The sequence below is a fragment of the Leuciscus leuciscus genome, assembly GCF_965113295.1.
Source record: "Leuciscus leuciscus genome assembly, chromosome: 1".
Taxonomy (NCBI): domain Eukaryota; kingdom Metazoa; phylum Chordata; class Actinopteri; order Cypriniformes; family Leuciscidae; genus Leuciscus; species Leuciscus leuciscus.
In genome coordinates this window covers 61,671,068-61,692,016 of record NC_138725.1, presented here as the reverse complement: position 1 = coordinate 61,692,016, position 20,949 = coordinate 61,671,068, and the positions used below count along the sequence as shown (strand labels likewise).

The 20,949-nt window shown below is 39.3% G+C and overlaps 1 protein-coding gene across 1 annotated transcript; it reads left to right on the top strand.

Annotated features, from left to right (window-relative positions):
* The first annotated feature begins 6,423 nt into the window (after nt 1–6,423).
* Nucleotides 6,424–10,409, top strand: desi1a (desumoylating isopeptidase 1a). Its single transcript, XM_082167827.1, has 6 exons — nt 6,424–6,817; nt 7,758–7,779; nt 8,002–8,071; nt 8,368–8,477; nt 8,631–8,753; nt 9,284–10,409. The coding sequence occupies exons 1-6, from the start codon at nt 6,727–6,729 to the stop codon at nt 9,375–9,377; spliced, it is 510 nt and encodes a 169-aa protein (XP_082023953.1). The 5' UTR covers nt 6,424–6,726; the 3' UTR covers nt 9,378–10,409.
* Nucleotides 10,410–20,949: the final 10,540 nt, after the last annotated feature.

The following is a 20,949-nucleotide window of genomic DNA, read 5'->3' as shown; positions in this document are numbered from 1 at the left end:
GTCTCACTGTCAGTTTTACAAGGTCATATTCATTAGTTAGCATGTATTTCTTGTTACTAGTTCAACTATCCAAGTTGTTATTAGATAAAACATGTAGAAAGATTAAAAATGTTTTACTAACAACTAATATATGCCTACACACTAGTGTCTAATAAAGGTACTAGAGTTCATTCAACTGGGAAACATAATAAAATATCTAAATATTTACCAATAAATAAAAACTATATTTACCAACCCTACTAATTTAACTGCACGAAGTACCAGCAAAAATCGGTATACTAGTAAATAGTTGACGTCTGAACCACAGATCCCCATAAGAAGCAATAGCAAAAATGTGCATTTTATTACCAATAACAATAGAATGGTTATTTGACACTATTAGAATAAGGAAAATAGTAGCCTACTACATTACATTATGCATTCTGAAGAACAGCTTACATTTGATGTAATTTTAACTAGTAATCAAAAACAAGTAATATAATAGTTTAGTTTTAAAGGGTTAGTTCACCCAAAAAAAAAAAAAAAAAAATGTCATCAGTTATACTCACCCTCATGTCGGTACAAATTTTGTTCATCTTCAAAAGACAAATTAAGATATTTTAAATAAACTATCCTTTGTTGCTTCAAAAAGTTCATTAAGAGATTGTAAATCTAATCCGAATTGAGCGATTTAGTCAAAAATTGAAGAATGTGAATGTGTGAAGCTTTGGATAAAAGCGTCTGCCAAATGCGTAAATGTAAAATTTTCTGAAGAGACTCGATCACTTTATAAAATGAACAGATTGAATTTAGGTTTTTATTCATATATAAACATTGATCAGTGAACATAATCAGAAGCTCAATCGTATTTATTGGCACGTGAGAACAAACCTCTCTTGTTCTTGCTGAAGCTCAAACATGTTGCATAACACAAGTATGAACCTCAAATGTTCTTGCTGAAGCACAAACGTGATGCGTAACACGAGAATGAACCTCACTGGTTCTTGTGGAAGCTATAATGAATCTCATTGGTTCTTGTGGAAGCTCAAACATGCTGCGTAACACGAGAACAAACCTCATTGGTTCTTGCAGAAGCTCAAATGTCCTGCGTAACACGAGAACGAACCTCATTGGTTCTTGCAGAAGCTCAAACGTGCTTCGTTACACGAGAACGAACCTCATTGGTTCTTGCAGAAGCTCAAACGTGCTGCGTTACACGAGAACGAACCTCACTGGTTCTTGCAGAAGCTCAAACATGCTGCGTTACACGAGAACAAACCTCATTGGTTCTTGCAGAAGCTCAAATGTCCTGCGTTACACGAGAACGAACCTCATTGGTTCTTGCAGAAGCTCAAACGTGCTGCGTTACACGAGAACGAACCTCACTGGTTCTTGCAGAAGCTCAAACATGCTGCGTTACACGAGAACAAACCTCATTGGTTCTTGCAGAAGCTCAAATGTCCTGCGTTACACGAGAACGAACCTCATTGGTTCTTGCAGAAGCTCAAACGTGCTGCGTTACACGAGAACAAACCTCATTGGTTCTTGCAGAAGCTCAAATGTCCTGCGTTACACGAGAACGAACCTCATTGGTTCTTGCAGAAGCTCAAATGTCCTGCGTAACACGAGAACGAACCTCACTGGTTCTTGCAGAAGCTCAAACGTGCTGCGTTCAGGGTTTCTGCAGGGTTTGGTCAGTCAAATTTAAGACTTTTTAAGACCTTTTTATGACCATTATGATTGAAATTTATGACCTACACGAATTACGAAAAATCATTAAAATTCCTTTCAAAAGTTTTTTTTTTTAATTGACTTTCATTGAAAGTAACAAGATGTATTATTTAAATGCCTAAAGACAGCTCCAACGCCTTCTTACCCAGTGTGCAATATGCTTGATACTGATTATTTGCAACAGGCTTGAGCCAACTACTAAACACACCATCTTTGAGCCATGGCTCGTTAAATGTACACTTTCCCATTGTGATAGACCGGGAGATTTCAGTTAGGGCTGTGCAATATGGCCAAAAACAATTATCACGATAATTGTTTTATATTAGTCAATATCGATAATTATCACGATAAATGTCAAATCTTTATTTCTTTCAAGTTTAAAGGCAGACTGTTACTTCTAAGTGAAAGTTGTAGAAACCAGAGCTTTAATTGTGGTTTTAAACTAACTTTACTCTTTATTGTCAGAAAATATAATGACAAACACTTGCTAAAACAGGTGAACATTTCACAAATCTGAGGTAGGACATTCAAACATTTGTCATTTGTCCTTAACAAAATAAATATCTTTATTGGGAAAATAATTACTTAGTTTCTGCATGTGCTAATAGGGGCCAAGTCTTGAAACAGGTTTGTGTTGCCTAACTTTGATGGCACATATCTTCAGGAAATGTATGAAAAACAGTAGCCTAAATACATTATTAAATACTGTAAATATTCCATTAGTCCTTTAATACATTATCAGCACTAATAATATAATAAAATTCAATATGTATATCCCACATGGTGCAGTTAATATTACTAGGCTAACGTTACAGTAAATCCATGATAAATGATGGGAGATTGTAGACGGAAAAGCCTTCAGACTGTATCGTTGTGCAGAGTTTCTCCTGTTGGTCAGCGCTGTTTAATCTGCCTTTAAACTGGTTTAAATCACTGAGACAGTGTGTTCTTCGCTGAATTCAAGCACTTCTCACTGGATCTTGTGACCGAGACGATCAGAGTAAACGCATCAGTTCTATTGAGCTCGCGCTGCGCTGCCGTTTGGACTTGGAGCCGAGCGGGTAAATGGTTCGTGTGGCGCGCGTTTCAAATGAGCGTTCCGCTTTTGGCGCATTTAACCTGTGCATTTAACATTATGCCGCCAGCGCATTTTCAGGGGGAAAAAGCAATGGTAGAACCAACGAATGAACGAGCATATCAATTTAAGACGTGGCTAAATGAAATTTATGACCTTGTATGGAAAATCCGGACGTTTTTATGACTTTTTATGGCCTAAAATTCAGATTATTAAATTTAAGACGTTTTATGACTTTTTATGACTCCGCGGAAACCCTGTGCGTTACACGAGAACGAACCTCATTGGTTCTTGCAGAAGCTCAAATGTCCTGCGTAACACGAGAACGAACCTCATTGGTTCTTGCAGAAGCTCAAACGTGCTTCGTTACACGAGAACGAACCTCATTGGTTCTTGCAGAAGCTCAAACGTGCTGCGTTACACGAGAACGAACCTCACTGGTTCTTGCAGAAGCTCAAACATGCTGCGTTACACGAGAACGAACCTCATTGGTTCTTGCAGAAGCTCAAACGTGCTGCGTTACACGAGAACAAACCTCATTGGTTCTTGCAGAAGCTCAAATGTCCTGCGTTACACGAGAACGAACCTCATTGGTTCTTGCAGAAGCTCAAATGTCCTGCGTAACACGAGAACGAACCTCACTGGTTCTTGCAGAAGCTCAAACATGCTGCGTTACACGAGAACGAACCTCATTGGTTCTTGCAGAAGCTCAAACGTGCTGCGTTACACGAGAACGAACCTCATTGGTTCTTGCAGAAGCTCAAATGTCCTGTGTAACACAAGAACGAACCTCACTGGTTCTTACAGAAGCTCAAACGTGCTGCGTAACACTAGACAGGCTGTCACTTAGCGCAGTTACATTATTACGCCACAAGGTGACAGCAAGGGACTGTCCTTGAGTGAGTTATTAGGCCGTTCATTCAACAAACAAGTGCAAAACCTATACCGACCTTTAAAGACAGATGCAGGTAATCGCACACACTCAGTCGATCTTTGTCATTCACTGTCTGTTTAGGCTTGTTAAGTGCAAATCTATGGAGGCTCTGTATCACCATGGTACATAGTCGTCTTGTTATCATTAGGGCTGGGGGGTGAATTCAGATGTTCCAATTCGATTCGATTTCGATTCGCAAGCTCTCAATTCAATTCGATTTTGATTCTTGATTTGATTTTTGATTTCAATTCTAAATTTGATTTTCTATTCGACTCAATGAATATAGATTGATACAAATCCTATATTTATAAAAAAGAACAGTGAACATAGTTTACAAGTGGTTAATTATTAAAAAGAAATTAAGAGCCACAAAACTATATTAAACTCTTTTTATTTTAGGATTTTGATGCAAGATGAAAAATTGATGCTGAAAATTGGACAAGTCAGAACAGTCGCATGCCTTGATCAAACAGAAGTTTATTTTATGTTTAAGATAAAACAAACATAAAATCTCACAGCATTAGCTGTAACATGGAGGCTGCAAGCATATGAAATTGAACAGTGTAGGAAAACTAATACTGCATGGCTTTTGGATCATAGATAAATCAATATGAGAAAAAAATCGATTCGTGGCCTTTAAGAATCGATTTTGAATCGACCACAAAAAAAACAAAAAACAAACTATAAATCGAAAAATTTGTTTTTTTTGCCCCAGCCCTAATTATCATTGTAACTTATTTAATTAAGTTATTTAACTTATTCAATATTCTTGCATGAAGTGCAAAACAAGAAGGGTGTAGCCTTATGAAAAAAGAAAACGCGAATATTGTGGTTGCTTGCATTCCTCTGCGGTTGGCTTAATTATCAGTTACAACTACAAGTATTACAATATTGCGGTTATCAGACAGCCCTAAATTAACCATTGATTCTCGCAGGTAAAGCAAGCATGCATTTACCATAGGCTATCTATCTGATGTGTGTGTGTGTGTGTGTGTGTGTGTGTGTGTGTGTGTGTATGTGTGTGTGTGTGTGTGTGTGTGTGTGTGTGTGTGTGTGTGTGTGTGTGTGTGTGTGTGTGTGTGTGTGTGTGTGATGAATGTGGATAAAAGCCTAAATTCAATCTGTTCATCAATTAAGCGATAGTGTCTCTTCAGAGAATTTGGACTAGACCACTCAATTCATATGGATTGGTTTTACAATCTCTTTATCAACTTTTTAAAGCATCAAAGTAGCTGTGTAGACTGCTGCAGGGACCGAAATCTCAGGTTTCATTCAAATATCTTCATTTGTGTTTCGAAAATGAACGAAATTAAGTTTTACAGTTTGGAATGACAGGAGGGTCAGTAAATTATGACAGAATTTTCTTTTTTGGGTGGACTAACGAATAAATGTTAACTTGGCTTGCCAAACTCCATTCGTCCCTTTAGCGCTGCACCGAGCGCGAATCGCCACGAGAGTTCGCGCGCGCGAGGAGCGCGACTGTTTTTGCCAAGAAATGGAAATGAAAGACGGGAAAAGGTGGTCTCTATCTGAGCGATAAAGACGTATTAGTACGATGAGTCACTTTTGAGCTATACGAGAATATCGGGTCATTGCAGAGGCTGATGTAAAGCCCTGTAAATGGGAACGTGATCTAGCCTACACACACCTAGAACAGAACGAAAGTACTTGTTTTCCGAGAAACACGCTGAATAACACTGATAATTAGTCCTTCCCGAAATCTGCGCCAACAGAATTCCACAGAAAGTTCCGGAAATTTCCAGAGAATTCCAGGGCCCCTCATTTACAGTTCTACAGACCCCCCCCCCCCCCTGTTTATTCGACAGAATTCCGCCGATATTCCCCAAAATCCCAACAATGAAAAATGCGAGAAAGTGCAACAGTGAGATTGAAGGATAAATTCAGTAGGCATATTCAACTTATTGATATTTCTCTGTATATACAAGCAAGCATATGAGCCCAGAATATAAACGCAGCGCCCAAAGTTACAGGTAGCCTAAGTATTTTCCCACAGAAAAACGTTAAGACAACGCTTAATGTAGGATATTTAACGTGTAACTTGTTTTATGTTGCGTTATTGTAAACCTGCTTGCCTGTGTTAATACAAATAAGTTGTGTGCTGAATTTAGTTATGAATTCGAGTAGGCTACCATCGTCTTTTAAGCCAGTAAGTGTTTTTTTTTTGTGTGTGTGCAAAAATTTACCGTTAGGTTCCCACACAGGATTGTATTCTCATTATCTGATAGTTCAACTTTTTAAATTTAAAGATGCTCAATAAGATGCATCTCCTTCATATAGATAGATAGATAGATAGATAGATAGATAGATAGATAGATAGATAGATAGATAGATTTTTTTATCTTTCGTTGCGAGTTCTTTCTGGAGGCTTTGGCTCATCTATTTGATCAGAGAGCAATAGTCAGGAAGAATATACGTATAACGATCGCAGTAAAACAATTTGTTTTAGTCTATACAAACAATAAGAAGTTGTGTAAACTCTGACTTGTCTTCATGAGTCTCATTTTGTAACTCATATGGATGAAGAAATACAGTAGCTTAAGGAAAGAAATAATTTTGATAGAAGTGTCAGTCAATTGACTTTCATAATGGTAAAACCAATTTAAGTTAGGCCTACACACATTGAAATTACAGTTGATTTATAAGTCGGGGGCATGTGGTTATAATGTCGTGAGGTAATCGCTTGCACATACGATAGATGGCGCTGTCGTGCCGTTGAATTAATGCGCTTCTTCATTGGCGACTTGGAAGGACATAACGTTAGCCTATTTATCTTGGTATCCCTTTGAATGTATTTTTTACTCAAACCCTCCTAATGCCATTGATTCTCAACAAGTCCGATAGCTAGTGCTACTTTATTTCAGAAATTTCAAAACTCAGATATCAGGCTGTCGTGATCATTTGAGAATCTTAAGGCCGTTATAACGCAAGATCAGCAGGATACCGCAGACAGGCTAGTCAGCCACATTTAGCCACCATCATCACAAACATGGATCAGCACAACGCGACGTTTGGAGTGCAGCTTTTCATTTATGATCTATCGCGGGGAATGGCCAGACAGCTCAGTCCGATAATGTTGGGTGAGTGATGCAGAATATCTTTACCGCTACATTGGTGAGGGCCGAGACATTTCCAATCCTACCATGAAGAAGGTTTCACTCATACATATTACTTCTATCTTGCTTCGTTGCCTGGTCATCTTCCAATGAGAAATCTTGGCTAATGAATATTAATTAACTATTATGCTAACGTCACTTGTATCCGTCCAACGACGAAGATTTGGGGCCTGATTATTAATGAGGTAATACTGACGTTGCCTTTTTTCCATCCAATGGCGAAGGCTTTACTTATGAATATTTAAGAGACACCTTCACTGTTCTAGAACATTGCGCGTTATAGCTGATCGATGAAAACACTTTTTTCAACAAAATATCTTATTCACATAACCTTACGAGCTATTTTCACAGCGAGACCCGTTTATCCGCTTATCTCAGTTTTCTTGCATTATTTATATAAAAAAAAAAAAAAAAACTGTTTTAGAACACGATGTTCTTTATGGTAATTAATCGTGTCACATGCTGTAAGTTTTCCATATTTTAGATGCCAGCCACGGACCCCCAAATATGATCATCCCTGTGTGAGGGTCGGGACCACCATCCTAAAATTTATAAGGCATCTGTCTTTTATAAACACATATTAATATTATTAAGCTACAAAAAAATGCAGTTACACTAATGTTATGTATTATTTATTTTTTGTTTACTTATTTAATTTGAATCTAATGTAACCTATTTAATAGATTAATAACGAACTAATACGTTTTATTTTAAGCACATTTTTTAGTTTGAAATCCCATGCTAGTTAAGGTTCATCAGATTGAAAATTATTCTTTAAATGTGTCAAACCATAACAGTAGCCTACTACTGTTATATTTTAATAATATAAATATAATCAAATCTTAGCATATCTAATATAACTAATATATAGTCAATGATTTCTAAAACATATTCTTTCTTATAGGAAAACAGCTTGATGGGATTTGGTAAGTGGTTAAGATCCTTTATTTATAAACAAGTTAAATATATAATTATATAATATTTATATATCTTTTTTTTTTTTTGAATGTTTTTATGCTTGTGAAGCACTTTGAGCTGCATTTCATGTATGAAAAGTCTTATACATATAAATGTTTATTATTATTATCTGATATGTTTTATAACATGTTTTAACTATATGCATTTCCTGTTACGTTATGTCAACACAGGCACACATCTATAGTGGTCTACGGAGAGGAATTTTTCTATGGTGGTGCTGGGATCTCTAGTTGCCCACCGGTAAAATCACAACCCATTGCAACGCTTCTCGTACTCAAGATAGGACAAGCGCTTAAACATCGCCATGAAAATAAACTCGATCAATGTACTCTATATGTTGTGCTGTTTGTGAGCCCTCACTTTACATGTTCATGGTGCATGTGGAGCTTTGAACAGCACATCTTCGCACATTGTTTTTGTCCATTTATTTTTGGGTTGTTGAGATTAAAATGGCCTTGGCACATAATATTTCTTAAGAGGTGCATTTGTTCTGGGGCGGCTGCAGTATGTGCCATAGTGTGTGCGTGTGTTTACAGGGCGGGACGATGCTCGGACCTCCAGACACAGTGGTGGAACTGGGAAATACAGAGGTGACAGAGGAGATCTTTATGGATTATCTGTCCTCACTTGGAGAGACAACATATAGGTGAGTGTGTGTTTTTGACTATCGTTTATTACTGAAAATAAAATGAGGAATTCCTTTCTTCCAGTTTAAAGTCCTTATAAAGTATTTTGGTCTGTACAAGCATGTGCTTTACATGCATTGCTTGCATTCATAAGCCTCTTTTTCTCTCTGCAGTGGTGACAAGTACCGATTGTTTGAACACAACTGTAACACGTTCACTAATGAGGTGGCCCAGTTTCTCACTGGAAATAAAATTCCCTCCTATATCACAGATCTGCCCTCTGAAGTGCTCTCCACGTGAGTATGCTAAACATAAACTCGCTCAGACATGATTTTTAGGGTTGTTTTTAATTCCACTTAATTGGAAAGTATTTATTACTACATACAGGGAATAAATAAACATGCTTGAGATCGATCTTTATTGTCAAAAGGGAAATTAATAGATAAAAAAATCTCAAAGACACCCTCATGTTGTTCTAAAGTTGTATGATTTTTATTCTGTGAAACACAAACAATATTTTGAATAATGTTTTTGTCCATACAAATTAAGTCAAAAGATTCCAAAACGACAAATCTCGACACATAAAAAAAAAAAAGTGTGTGTATATATATATATATATATATTCATATTCGGCTTAATTTTCTTCTTTTGATTTTGTAGTGAAATGTGACCTTGACCATGTTTTTGTGAGATTCTCCCATTTGTGATTGTATAACTGTAAAGTTCTCTCATCATGTCACATTTCCAATGCTGAAAATTTATGTAAGAAGATCCGTGTTATTTTCACAGTTTTCACAGAACTTCATGCTCTCTCTTTCTCTCTCAGGCCATTTGGTCAGGTGTTGCGGCCAATCCTGGACTCGATACATATCGCCCCTCCAGGCGGAAACGTGATCAACAGCCAAAATAATCATAGTTAGATCAGCTTTGTAATCTCACATACACACACATGCAATAATTCTCACATAGGCTTGTTTATACACGCACATTTGCCCTGTTATAAATGAAGTTGGCTCAAAAATCAACAATTTCTCATCCACATTCACAGTTGCCCACATATTTTGAGAGAATTTTGCTTAAAGTGTTTCAAGCACAAGGTCTTGGGTCATCCTTCCAGATCACCAATGGTTCATATTTTTCTTGGTTTCTATGGGTTTCATTTTATTATCTATCTTTATTTTGTATTTCTACAACCCACCACATGCAAAGGTCATTTGTTATTTGTTGATGACAATCCAACTTTTTCCCCTCTTGCTAGTTTTGATTAATTTCACATCATTTCATGCTGTTTTCCCCACTAATATGTCTGTTTATACGTATTAATACTGGTAAGCCAAAAAGTAAAAAGACGCTTTCATTTTATTTATTTATTTTTGTGTGTAAATTTGTGGCAAAGAAGCACATGTGCTATAAAATGACTTGCATTAGTTTTTGCTCTGAACTGAAGATCTTATTGAATGTGACCGAATGGACCATGATACTTGTGGCTCAGATTCAGAGAAATATATATGTATCTGTGCCTTTGTCATGGCAGCTCGGGCACAAGTACTGTAATATTTTTAACATAACTGTAAAGTACAAATTATTTCTACATGTTTTGTTTAAGGTAGATGTTGTCCCATCCATTTATTTACCCAGCTAAATGCTTTTATATATGCTTTACGCTTGTTTTATTTTCATGAAAGGAAAGTTTGCTGCTGTTGTCAGTGTTATATAGCTAAATGTATGTATTTATTGTTGGTATTTATTAACATGTTCCTATTTTGAAGCGGTTTATTTATTCGGCACAAGTGACATGTAACATTCAGAGATTTTTTATTTTATTGTTTTCATGCTGTTCTCATTGTCAATGTTGCTGCAAATCCTAAACTGCACTGATTGTTTTGAGCTTTATCCTCATATGTTTTAATGGAAGTCATCTCATTAAAGAACCAGCAATGAGTCTACATAAAGTGCCCTTATGTGTGTTCTTATCCTCATATATATATATATATATATTTTGCAATCCAAAAATAGACAGTACATGTAAGAATGCATATTTTTCCACACATCCATTTTAAGCACTACTTAGAAATCAACACATACACAGTTCTGAATTAATTAAAAAACAGAACTGGAGGTTTACTGACAGATGTTTTGAATATTTTTTTCATTAAAGATACAGTATGTAAGATACAGCGCGCAGCCAGCTCGTGGTTTTATGGACTTTACAATTGTCTGCAGGACACATCTTTGGATCAGCCTCTACCGGACGAGTTTGTCCTATCAGCCAGGATAGCTTAAGTCATTACTGCAAGCTGCCCACACTCACACTTTTTAGCAGGCGAGCCTTGCTCTCTTCGCTATTTCCCCCTGTTCTACAGCTGCCCACATGTCGGATTATTCGTCTATTTCTTTGATGGCTCTCTCTAAACCCACAACGGCTACACCCAGAGACAACCAGTCGCGTGCGGCGCCCTCATTGCCACTAGGGATTCCCATCCTTACTGTGTGGTGTGAATGGGCCTTAAACACGCCAAAGAGGTTCATGGTCCATGGTGACTGATCAGTGGCGGCAAATTAGAACTAGAAACACACACAGAAGGTCCATGAAAACTAAAACAAACAGAACATAATGGTGACAACACTACTTCCTTGAAAATAAATTCCAGCACAGCATTACAACAACCATAATGAAATGACCCTTCACAATAGATAATGCTCTACAATGAACTCTGTTAAAGAGCTACATCTGGCAAATTATCTGTTCAATAAAATACCTCACTCACCTGTTGAGTAATAAAAACCATCTCCGTGTCACTTTTACAATATTTCAAATCCTTCAGTTCTCATCATCACCGAAAAACCAAGCCGATGTTTATTCTTGTTTTATAACGAGCTGTCACGTTCAGTGATGGGAATAATGGCGTTATAAATAAACGGCGTTACTAACGGCGTTATCCTTTTCAGTAACGAGTAATCAAACAAATGACTGTTTCCCCCGTTACAACGGCGTTACCGTAACTGACAATAAAATTCGGCGTTACTATAAATGAGCTCACGGAAGTGATTTTCATCTGAGTAGGCTCTCTCTCACAGCCATAGGACCTGCAAAGTTCCAGACTAGACTATAATGGCGCTTTTCCATTACCAGTACCAGCTCAACTCGACACGACTCGACTCGGCTCGGCTCGGCTCGGCTCGCTTTTCGCTCCGTTTTCCATTGCAGATAGTACCTCCACAATAGTACCTGGTCGTCATAGCGATGCCGCAGGAAACTGCCGTGACTTCATCTTTTACGCGAGACGCACGAGACACACCCGCTACCCACACACACAGGACAATGGAGGAAATCGAGTGTATGCTGTTTTTGGATGGTTTTGTTTTTGCTGTTTTTTATTCAGGATACTCCGTCTGGCGCGTGCAATGATGACGCAGTGAATAGTGACGATTCTCTCTGACCAATCAGCAGTCTGCCGTGTTTTCACGTCACATTTTAGTATCGCCTCAGCTCGCCTCAGCTCGCTTAGAACCTCGCCGGAGGTGGTACAAAAAAAAGTACCTGGAAGCAGGTACAGGTACAACTTTTACACAGTGGAAAACCAAACAGAGCCGAGACGAGGCAAGCTGGTACTGTGTAGTGGAAAAGCGGCATAAGTGTGGCGGTACTAAAAAATTTGCTGCAGGTTCGAGATTTAGCTGCTCCAACTAACCTTCCGCTGGTTACGAACGTAACTATGGTTCTATTTCCTTTCGCTCCAGACCACCAGAGGCAGTGCTGAAAGCACTAGTGGAAGACGAATACCTACGCAGTCACGTGGAATCCCCTTGCAAAACGTCCGGGCAGGCAGCTAGCACTGCAGCGCACACCGCTGGCAAGGGACTCACATTCAATCTGTAAAAACGTGAAAATGTGCAGGCTGAAACCCAAGTTGCTGCAGCACAAATTTCAGAAAGCGATGCTCCTCTGAACGCTGCCCAAGATGTTGCCAAAGCACATGTAGAATGACAGTGAATAGATGAGGGCACAGACTGCCCCACCGACTCATACGCATGAGAAATGACCTGTGTCACCCAGTGCGCCAGTCTCTGTTTAGAAAGTACAGCACCTCTGCGTGCATCACTAAAACAGACAAACAGTTGCTCAGTCTTGAGCCAGGCTGCTGTCTTATCAATATAAGCCTTCAAAGACTTAACTGGACATAGCTCCAACTGTATGTCAGCTTGATCTACTGACAGTGCAGCCAACACAATAGGCTGGTTCATAAATTGTGCTTGGGTAGAAATGCCGGATTGGGCCACAACGAAACACTACTGAATCCACTACTCCAGCGCAAACAGTGGGTACTTACTGATAACTCATGAGTAACACTGAGTTCACTCACACACTTTGCTCTTGTAATGGCCAAAAGAAATGCAGTCTTAAATGACAGCCATTCAATGTCAGACTCTAACATTGGCTCAAATGGGCAGTGACACAAGGAATTGAGAACAATACCCAAGTCCCACGTCATACGCCCCTGTGGAGGACAAAGACGATTCACTCCTTTCAAGAAAGCAACAATCAGCCGGTCACAACCAAGTGAAGAGTCACTAAACTCTGATCGGTGAGCTGCTAAAGCCGCCACAGACACCTTTAGTGTAGATGTAGAATGCCCAAGTTCCAAAAGATGTTGCAGAAAATCCAAAATGCATCCCACTGAGCAGTGTAATGGATCAAGATAACGGCTAGAACACCTGTCAGAGAACACCTTCCATTTACAAGCATACAACTTTCGCGTTGATGCCGCACATGCAGTCAAAACAGTGTCCCTGGCCCTCTCTGAACACTCCAAGAGAGGCCTGGTGGGCCCAATGGCCACACCCACAGCTTCAATGGATCTGGATGTGGGTGCCAAACTCTTCCTTCTAGCTGACTCAGGAGGTCTGGTCTGTTGGGCAGACGACAAGGTGGTCCTATTATCAGTGAAAACAGAGTCTGAAACCATGGCCTCGCAGGCAAATAAGGAGCCACTAACAGCAGACAGTGGCCACAGTCACGCACTCGACACACAGTCCTCCAAATCAGAGGTAATGGGGGGAAAACATATAGTGTCATGTCTGGCCAGATGTGGGTTAATGCATCCAGACCCAGAGATCCTGGTTTGTCCATCAGAGAAAACCAACGAGGGCAGTGAGACGTCTGACTGTCCGCGAACACATATACCACTGCCGTCCCATACATCCATATCATTTGCACCACTTCTGGGTGTAGAGTCCAGTCTCCCTGCACAGAGTCCTGTGCACAGAGCCCCTCTCCAAGTGCCATTTACTCCCCTCTTGAGCCAGACTTGCTGGGGTGAGGCTGCACAGACAAGCTAGTCATCCAGGTACGGCAACAACTCTAATGCCAGAACTCTGGAGTGGTTCCAATGCCACCTGAACAAACTTTGAGAACACCCTTGGTGCCAGAGCCAGGCCAAAAGGAAGAACCCTGAACTGTCAAATCGAAGGAATCGCCTGTGTTCTGGAACATGAAAATAGGTGTCCTTCAAATCTATTGTCATGAACCAATCTTGTCGCATAACGGCCTGTAACACATTGGTTGTGCGTAGCATTCGGAACGGCAAAAACTTTAGAAACCGATTCAGATTTCTTAGATCTAATATCGGTCGAAATCCGCCGTCTTTCTTTGTGACCAGAAAATAAATGGAAAAAAATCCCCCGAGATGAACTTGGGGGTCGACTAGTTCTATGGCACCCTTGCGCAACAACATCTGAACTTCGTGCGCAAGCGCCTCTGACTGGTGTGGGTTGTGAACTATTGTATGTCTCACGCCAGTATGAACAGGAGGTCGACAGCGAAACTGTATACGGTACCCTGTCGACAGGGTAGTCAGCAGCCACTGATTTGTTGTGATTGATCTCCAGTTATCCAGGTGACTTTCTGTAAAACAGCCCACTGTTGACCTTTCCGCGTCAACAGTCCCGTTAACGCTTTTCCGTAGAGGTGGGGGGACGGCGTTGGGGGCCTGGGTGTCGTGCTTGAAAATTATGACCACACGGCTGAGTCCCACCACGTCTGGGGGGGGGAGGAGCTTGTGGATTCTGATGTTTGGAAATGCTGAGGAGAACTATATGTAGGTCTTACACCAACATAATGATAACAGGCACCAGAGGCTGTTGGAGAGGGCCTGGATCCTGTGGCTGTCCCCACATGACGCAAACGAGTTTCAGAGACCGACACGCAAAAAAAGTCCAAAGCTTCCTGTGCAGCTGGTCCAAAAACTCGTCCAGGTACCAACGGCAGTCGTCGCAGATTATTCCGACATTCCATTGAGCTTGCACAAGAGTGCCCAAAGCTGTGCCACAGTGATTAGTGATAACACCCATGGCTTGTAATGCAAGTTCAGTTAGACTCACCACTAATGGGTCAAATGAAGCTTCACTCTGAGAGGAGTGTAAGGCCACAAGCATATCCGCCAAAGAATTAGAAACTAGAAACATGGCCAAGGCTTGCTGTAGAATTGTATGCACGAGACAGTAGCTCATCAGTGCATCTGCACTCAACAAGTGCCTCATCAGATTCAGGACCCAATGAGTGCTGCCACACTAGATTCTATAGGCGGCATGCTACCAAGTCCCACTGCTTCTGGGTCCTGCATCACAGCCAGTGTGCGGGCTAACACATCCGGACGTGTAGCCTTTGATGAAATTTTGTAGTGTAGACACCAAAACAGATGTGAAGTCATTGCACTGAGGCATTGTAAAGGATGTTTTCTGTGCATGACGTAGAAAAACATTCTCAGAGCTTACAGCTGCTGGGGGGATCCAGATTAATGCGGGCGAGCATTGCTTTTAATGTTCCTTCCAGTGAAGCTGGAGTAGCTTCAAAAAGCGAGTCAGAGGCAGCCACTGATATCACATCTAACTTCTGTCCCATATGCATCATTGGCGACGAAACGATAGCTGATTCTGCAGAGCTTTCTCTTGTATCTCCATATTAGGCTGTGCTTTAGCCAGGACAGGCAGTAACAACTCTACTGCAGAAGACAGCTGGTCAACCTTGCATGCTAAATCAAAAGATTTTGTCTTCTTATTCTTCCTTTCATTTTGCGATACTTGTTTACGCTTACGATCAACAGTAATAATACTGGAAGAGAAAGCAACAAACCTTTCGATCTGGATTCCAGACGCACTCGACGCACAGCGGGCGGCATTATAGAGCATGGGTCAGACAATGCCTCCTTAAGATGATCCATACCATGACACGCAGGGAACTGGTGATGGTGGCCATCCATGATATCCATTATGTTAGGGCATGTTGAACACCTAAGTGCATCCATGACGAATTAAATACTGACCTTTAATCCAAAAGGAAAATAAATCCGTCACTCCTTGCCGTTGGTGATCTGCACAGCGATGAACACACACACACGCTCTCAAGCCAAGGCAGCCAGGGTTTCCGAGTGCATGTCTTCACTGAGGCATTCAAACGTACAGGCGACCAGAAGATTGAAGCCTCTCTAAAACTTATAAAATTTCACTCGCGATCGTCATGCACAGGGAATGCGTCCAGTGAGAAAATCCGTAATGTGAGGCGATGACAATGACGAAACAGCTCGCGTACTTCAGCAACAAGCTGCACAAAATATCGTCACTTCGATTCAATCAGGCGAGAATGAGAAAGAGATCAATTTGACGGGTTAGGGGGGTTATTATAGCTTCAGACACGTCATAAGTTACGAAGTGACAACTTTGTTATTTGATTCTCGGTCAGGCTCGAGCGCAAGGGATTTTACACTAGTGCTTTCAGCACGGCCTTTGGCGGTCTGGAGCGAAAGGAAATGGAACCACTCCCACACCATACATGCTTCAAAGCCTGAGCAACCTTTCCCGTGAAAACCATCCCACTTGGCCTAAAATATAAACACTTATAATATAGACTTACCATATGAATCTGGGTAAGAAAAAACACGTTTTGGAAGAAGGATTGATGATGTATTGACTCATTTAAATGTAGCCTAGTTCATTTTGATCAATAATTTACATAGTTATGTAGGCGTTAATACATAACGTTTTTAGATTAAAGAATCTAATAATAATAACATGTAAATCTAAATACAAATAATGTAAATGTGTAATGCTTTCAAGTAGCCTAATAAATAAATAAATACAACTAGCCTACTTGGTAATTGTCTTTAAAAAAACAGAATTTTCTCTACTTTGTACAATCAAAATGACTCTTATCAGAGAACATCTCTTATCACAGGCAGAAAGACAGGTATTTTATGCAGATTATGCAGATGAAACGGATTATCCCTGTCATATGACTACATCTGAGAACATAAGAAGGGAGGCATTTCTTTTAAAAGTGTACTACTCTATAAAAACACAAGATGGAGATGTTACACAAAGCAACATTGCTTTCCTTCAGCTCTCTGGTACTTTCCTCCAGAATGGAATAAAAACAACAGAGTGTGGCAGCATGGGACACTTTTCCTCATTTGCTTGATCAATAGTGCAATATCCTTTGTAAGACAAGATAAGACCAAGATTTTTTTTCCAGCATATTATTATTCCAGAGATTTAATACCAAGTCATTTAAGTAGTTGAATGGAGCCGATTTTCAATATATTTTTTTCTCATAAATTAAGAAAAATCACTTTTCTTTTCAATAGAGTGACAATATTAAAAGGCAATAATTTAATTGTTCAAACAACATACATTATAAACACATTTTCTCAAAGAGAATAAATGTGATTTTAGAAAGGGAGTCCCTCACAAGGGGATCATCGTATTTGAGGGTCCCTGAGCTGATCACAAAAACACATACACTTCCTCAAATGACAGCTTTCTTATCCATTTCTGTAGCATGTCCATTTGTAGCATTGCGACTGAATGCTTCACTGGAGAAGGGGCGCCTGAAGTCAACCTGGTTACACTCATTCACTGACTCATTCTCTCCAGCTAACACTGTCACTGCGGGAGGTGTGACCTCTGCGGAGACGTCGCCAATACTCTCACACACTTGCGGTCGCAAGAGTGTGTGTGTTTTTTGTGTTATGACTGTGACAGACCCTCGATCTGACAACCCAACGTCTTGGTGCACACGTAAACATGACCCAGAAAGGTTCTGAAAGTGCTTCTCAGAATAGAAATAAGCAGTTTAACAATAACTTAATCCCCACATAGAGACCTATGATGGATTCTCTTGGTACTCCGTCCTGTTCTGTTAAATGCTTTGTCATTTATGTGAAATGTCAATGATGGGGCATTATAATTGGGGAACACTTCCAGCAAACAGCAACATTAATAAACAAATCTTATGTCATTAGCTATGTTTCCATCCAGAGTTCAGAATTGAACCTTTTTTAACAAATTAAGCAAAATTGGATTATCGTAGGCTATAAAACATTTGCAAATAAAGAGGCGTTTTCATCCCATGTGTTCAAGAGAAGAAAATCATCACTTCCTCAGAAATGAGCCCCAAATATCTGCAATAAAAATGAAAGTTGATGCAATCGGGGGAAGAAACTATAGCTCTTTTTTCCTTGATCATAAATGACTTGTGCCTCAGAGCGAGCAGACAAAGTGCAACAAACGCGGTCATGTTTTCTTGCATTCGGAGGCCTGGTGCTTGAACGCAATCATGCAAGATGTTTCTGGGGGAACCAAATCATTCTGATGATAGACTTTGACTCAGGCATTTCAGAATGATCAAACCAACAATTGAGATGCTGTGCAAGGAAAATGGTCGCTGGTTAATCCAGTTATCCTATCGCATTGTTGTGCATTGAGGGATTTATTCAGTAGGCTACATGCATTTCCATTGTAGTTTATGCGCATGTATTCTTATTGGATAAAACAATCTATCCACCTCAATTGACCACATTTGTTTTTTATGCGCATTTTTAGAATTTATTAGCATCTTGCCCAGATAGCAACATTAAAGTGTCGGCCCAGATTCGGCCCACATCTGTTACGTTTGAAACTATGTTGCTGCGGGTGGCGTTTCCATCCAGCATTTTTTGTGCAATATCCCAAAATTTGCATAAAATGGGTGGATGGAAACATTGCTAGTTATAAAAATATAAGATCACCTTTTAACAGTAAAAAACACTTTTTACCCAAACAGTTTACCCCAAAATTTGAATTCTTTCATCATTTTGGATAAAAGCGTCTGCCAAATGCATAAATGAAATTTACTAACCCTCGTCGTGTTGTTTAAACTTGTATGACTAACTTTGAAACGTGCAAATGAGATTTGAGAGCTACTGTAAAAAAAAATAATTTTCAAAGTTGTAAATAAAACAAAGATTATTGGATTTAACGTTTAATTCCAAGTCATTCAAGCTTACTTGCCGTTTCTTTTCACTTTACATTTTCACTCAGAAATGGCTATTTAAATGTACAAATCAAAAAGTAAATCCTACTCCAAATTTTGTTCAGAGTACGGCAGAAGGGAATCGTTTTAATGTTCTTAATTGTATGGGAACATGTAGCATGCACATTGTTTAAAACATCTAATTTGTGTGCCACAGTAGAAAGATCACAATCATAGAGGTTTGACTTTGAGTGAGTAAACAGGTGACTTTTCAAATCAGAACTGTCCCTTTAATTTGAGAATGTGATGATGTCATAGAGCCAGTTTTAGCTCCCGCTCAGCCGTTCCGCAGACTCTTTTGGTGTTTCATCATAATGTCCAGACATGATGTCTCACACTCGCTCTGACTGCATGTGATGTCCCATCTTAAGTGGGTCGACTCACAGACAAAAGCAGAACTAAGCTTCTCCAAGGGTTTAATTCCCGCTTTATCTGGAGATCTCATGTCTGACTGTCGGTTAAAGTATTTCTGAGAACGTTCAAACTCTCTCTGTCTCTCTGCCACTGTCAGAAATGAACTGAATAAATTGAAACGAGAGCGAGAGTCTCATGCTTGAGTGCATGTACTCGTGTCTCTTCCACTTTGGCTTCTAATATCTCTCCGTCCATTTTTCTCATCTCTTGTCCCTCACAACAATCTCTCATGACTTTTCAGATTCTTAAGTTCACTGACATACACTTTCACACCATAACAAGCATCTTTTTTAATATATTGTTTCATTTTTCCTTTAAGCCTCTCGCTCTTTCTCCCCAGTACAAGAGCATAGCTTTTCTAACTACAAAACAACAACAACAACAACAACAACAAAACACTTCAGAGATTGGAATTAGATACACCAAATTAACTCTCTGAACAAAGCTGTATGTATTAGTCAACATTTGAAGTGGATCAAAACCTTTCATCAAAGTTATACATGAATTTTGAACAATACCCGTTCTTGGGTATTCAACTATTTTGATCCACTTCAAATGTTGACTATACTGTACAAGCACATCAGTTTAGTATTTCCTGGAATTGACGAATACATTTCTAAAAACAGGTGATTAACTGTTTTATTTGCAGTAACAAAAAGAAGCATTTTCTTCACTAAAAATATTTGTTCAATAACTTGATAATAAAATTAAAGTAAAATTAAAATGAGTTCAATTAGTTCAATTAAATAAAAAACTTAATTTGGAAAACATTTCCACACAATAAAAGTTCATAAAACAGACTACAAGTTCAATCAAACAAAGTGTTTTGTTGCAGAAAGTTAATTGAAGTTCCTGTGGTGGTGTAAATAATATTAATCAGTTAATAAAACTACTAACCAGTAGCATATATTAGAACGCATAAAAATGACCCTTTTTTTCTACTGAACGAAGTATGGTATAATAAAAAATGATTTGCCACTGACCTACTACAACATTTGATGGGAAAAACTCGACACCATCATTTTCAAGTATAACTGCCCTCAACCTAAGCTCAAGCTACACTCTTCTGCTCAATGCTAACCACAAAATCTTCATCATATCTAAAAAACTAAACACATTACTCAAAAATGTCTTGTGCACAGCATGCTGGGAACTACAAATCTAACATCGTCAACAAAAAGGATTCATGTAGTCCCAACACAGGATTCATTTAAGTATGCAATGTTCAAGAATAGTGTTTCATCAGTTCATTTTAATTTCATTTTTGGGAGTTGCAAGTGAATTTAGTATTAGATGAAATGTAATTGTACAAAAATAATTGCTAATGCAATTATACTAATCAAATCTCTTTCGGGTCCAGCAAGCTTTTATTTTCCATGAAAGTTTCATTTGTCCTTCTGTTCACTACTTTGTCTTTTAGAAAGTTTTGTGACATTGACCCGAGGGTGACCACTGCAGGGCAGGAGCCATATGGGTTTCTCCTGAGATTGGCATGACCCACCTCAGTCACGGCCAACGAGATAAACACACATATGCACACAGAGGACAGAGTTTGTTCACGCATGTGTGACTTTAGTTGAAAAACTACTGCATATATATTTGCCTGAAACAACAGGAACACCGTGACCAATGTTACTTTGATGTCTTCATGAATACAAAATACATGCACACGCTCAACATGCACAATGCATACAAATACACACGCGCTCATTCTCACACATGCAGTATATCAA

Coding starts and splice junctions, on each gene's coding strand:
- desi1a (XM_082167827.1), top strand. CDS start 6,727: ATGGATCAGCACAACGCGACGTTTGGAGTGCAGCTTTTCATTTATGAT. Junction 8,072..8,367: donor GGATCTCTAGTTGCCCACCG/GTAAAATCACAA, acceptor GTGTGTTTACAG/GGCGGGACGATGCTCGGACC. Junction 8,478..8,630: donor CTTGGAGAGACAACATATAG/GTGAGTGTGTGT, acceptor TTCTCTCTGCAG/TGGTGACAAGTACCGATTGT.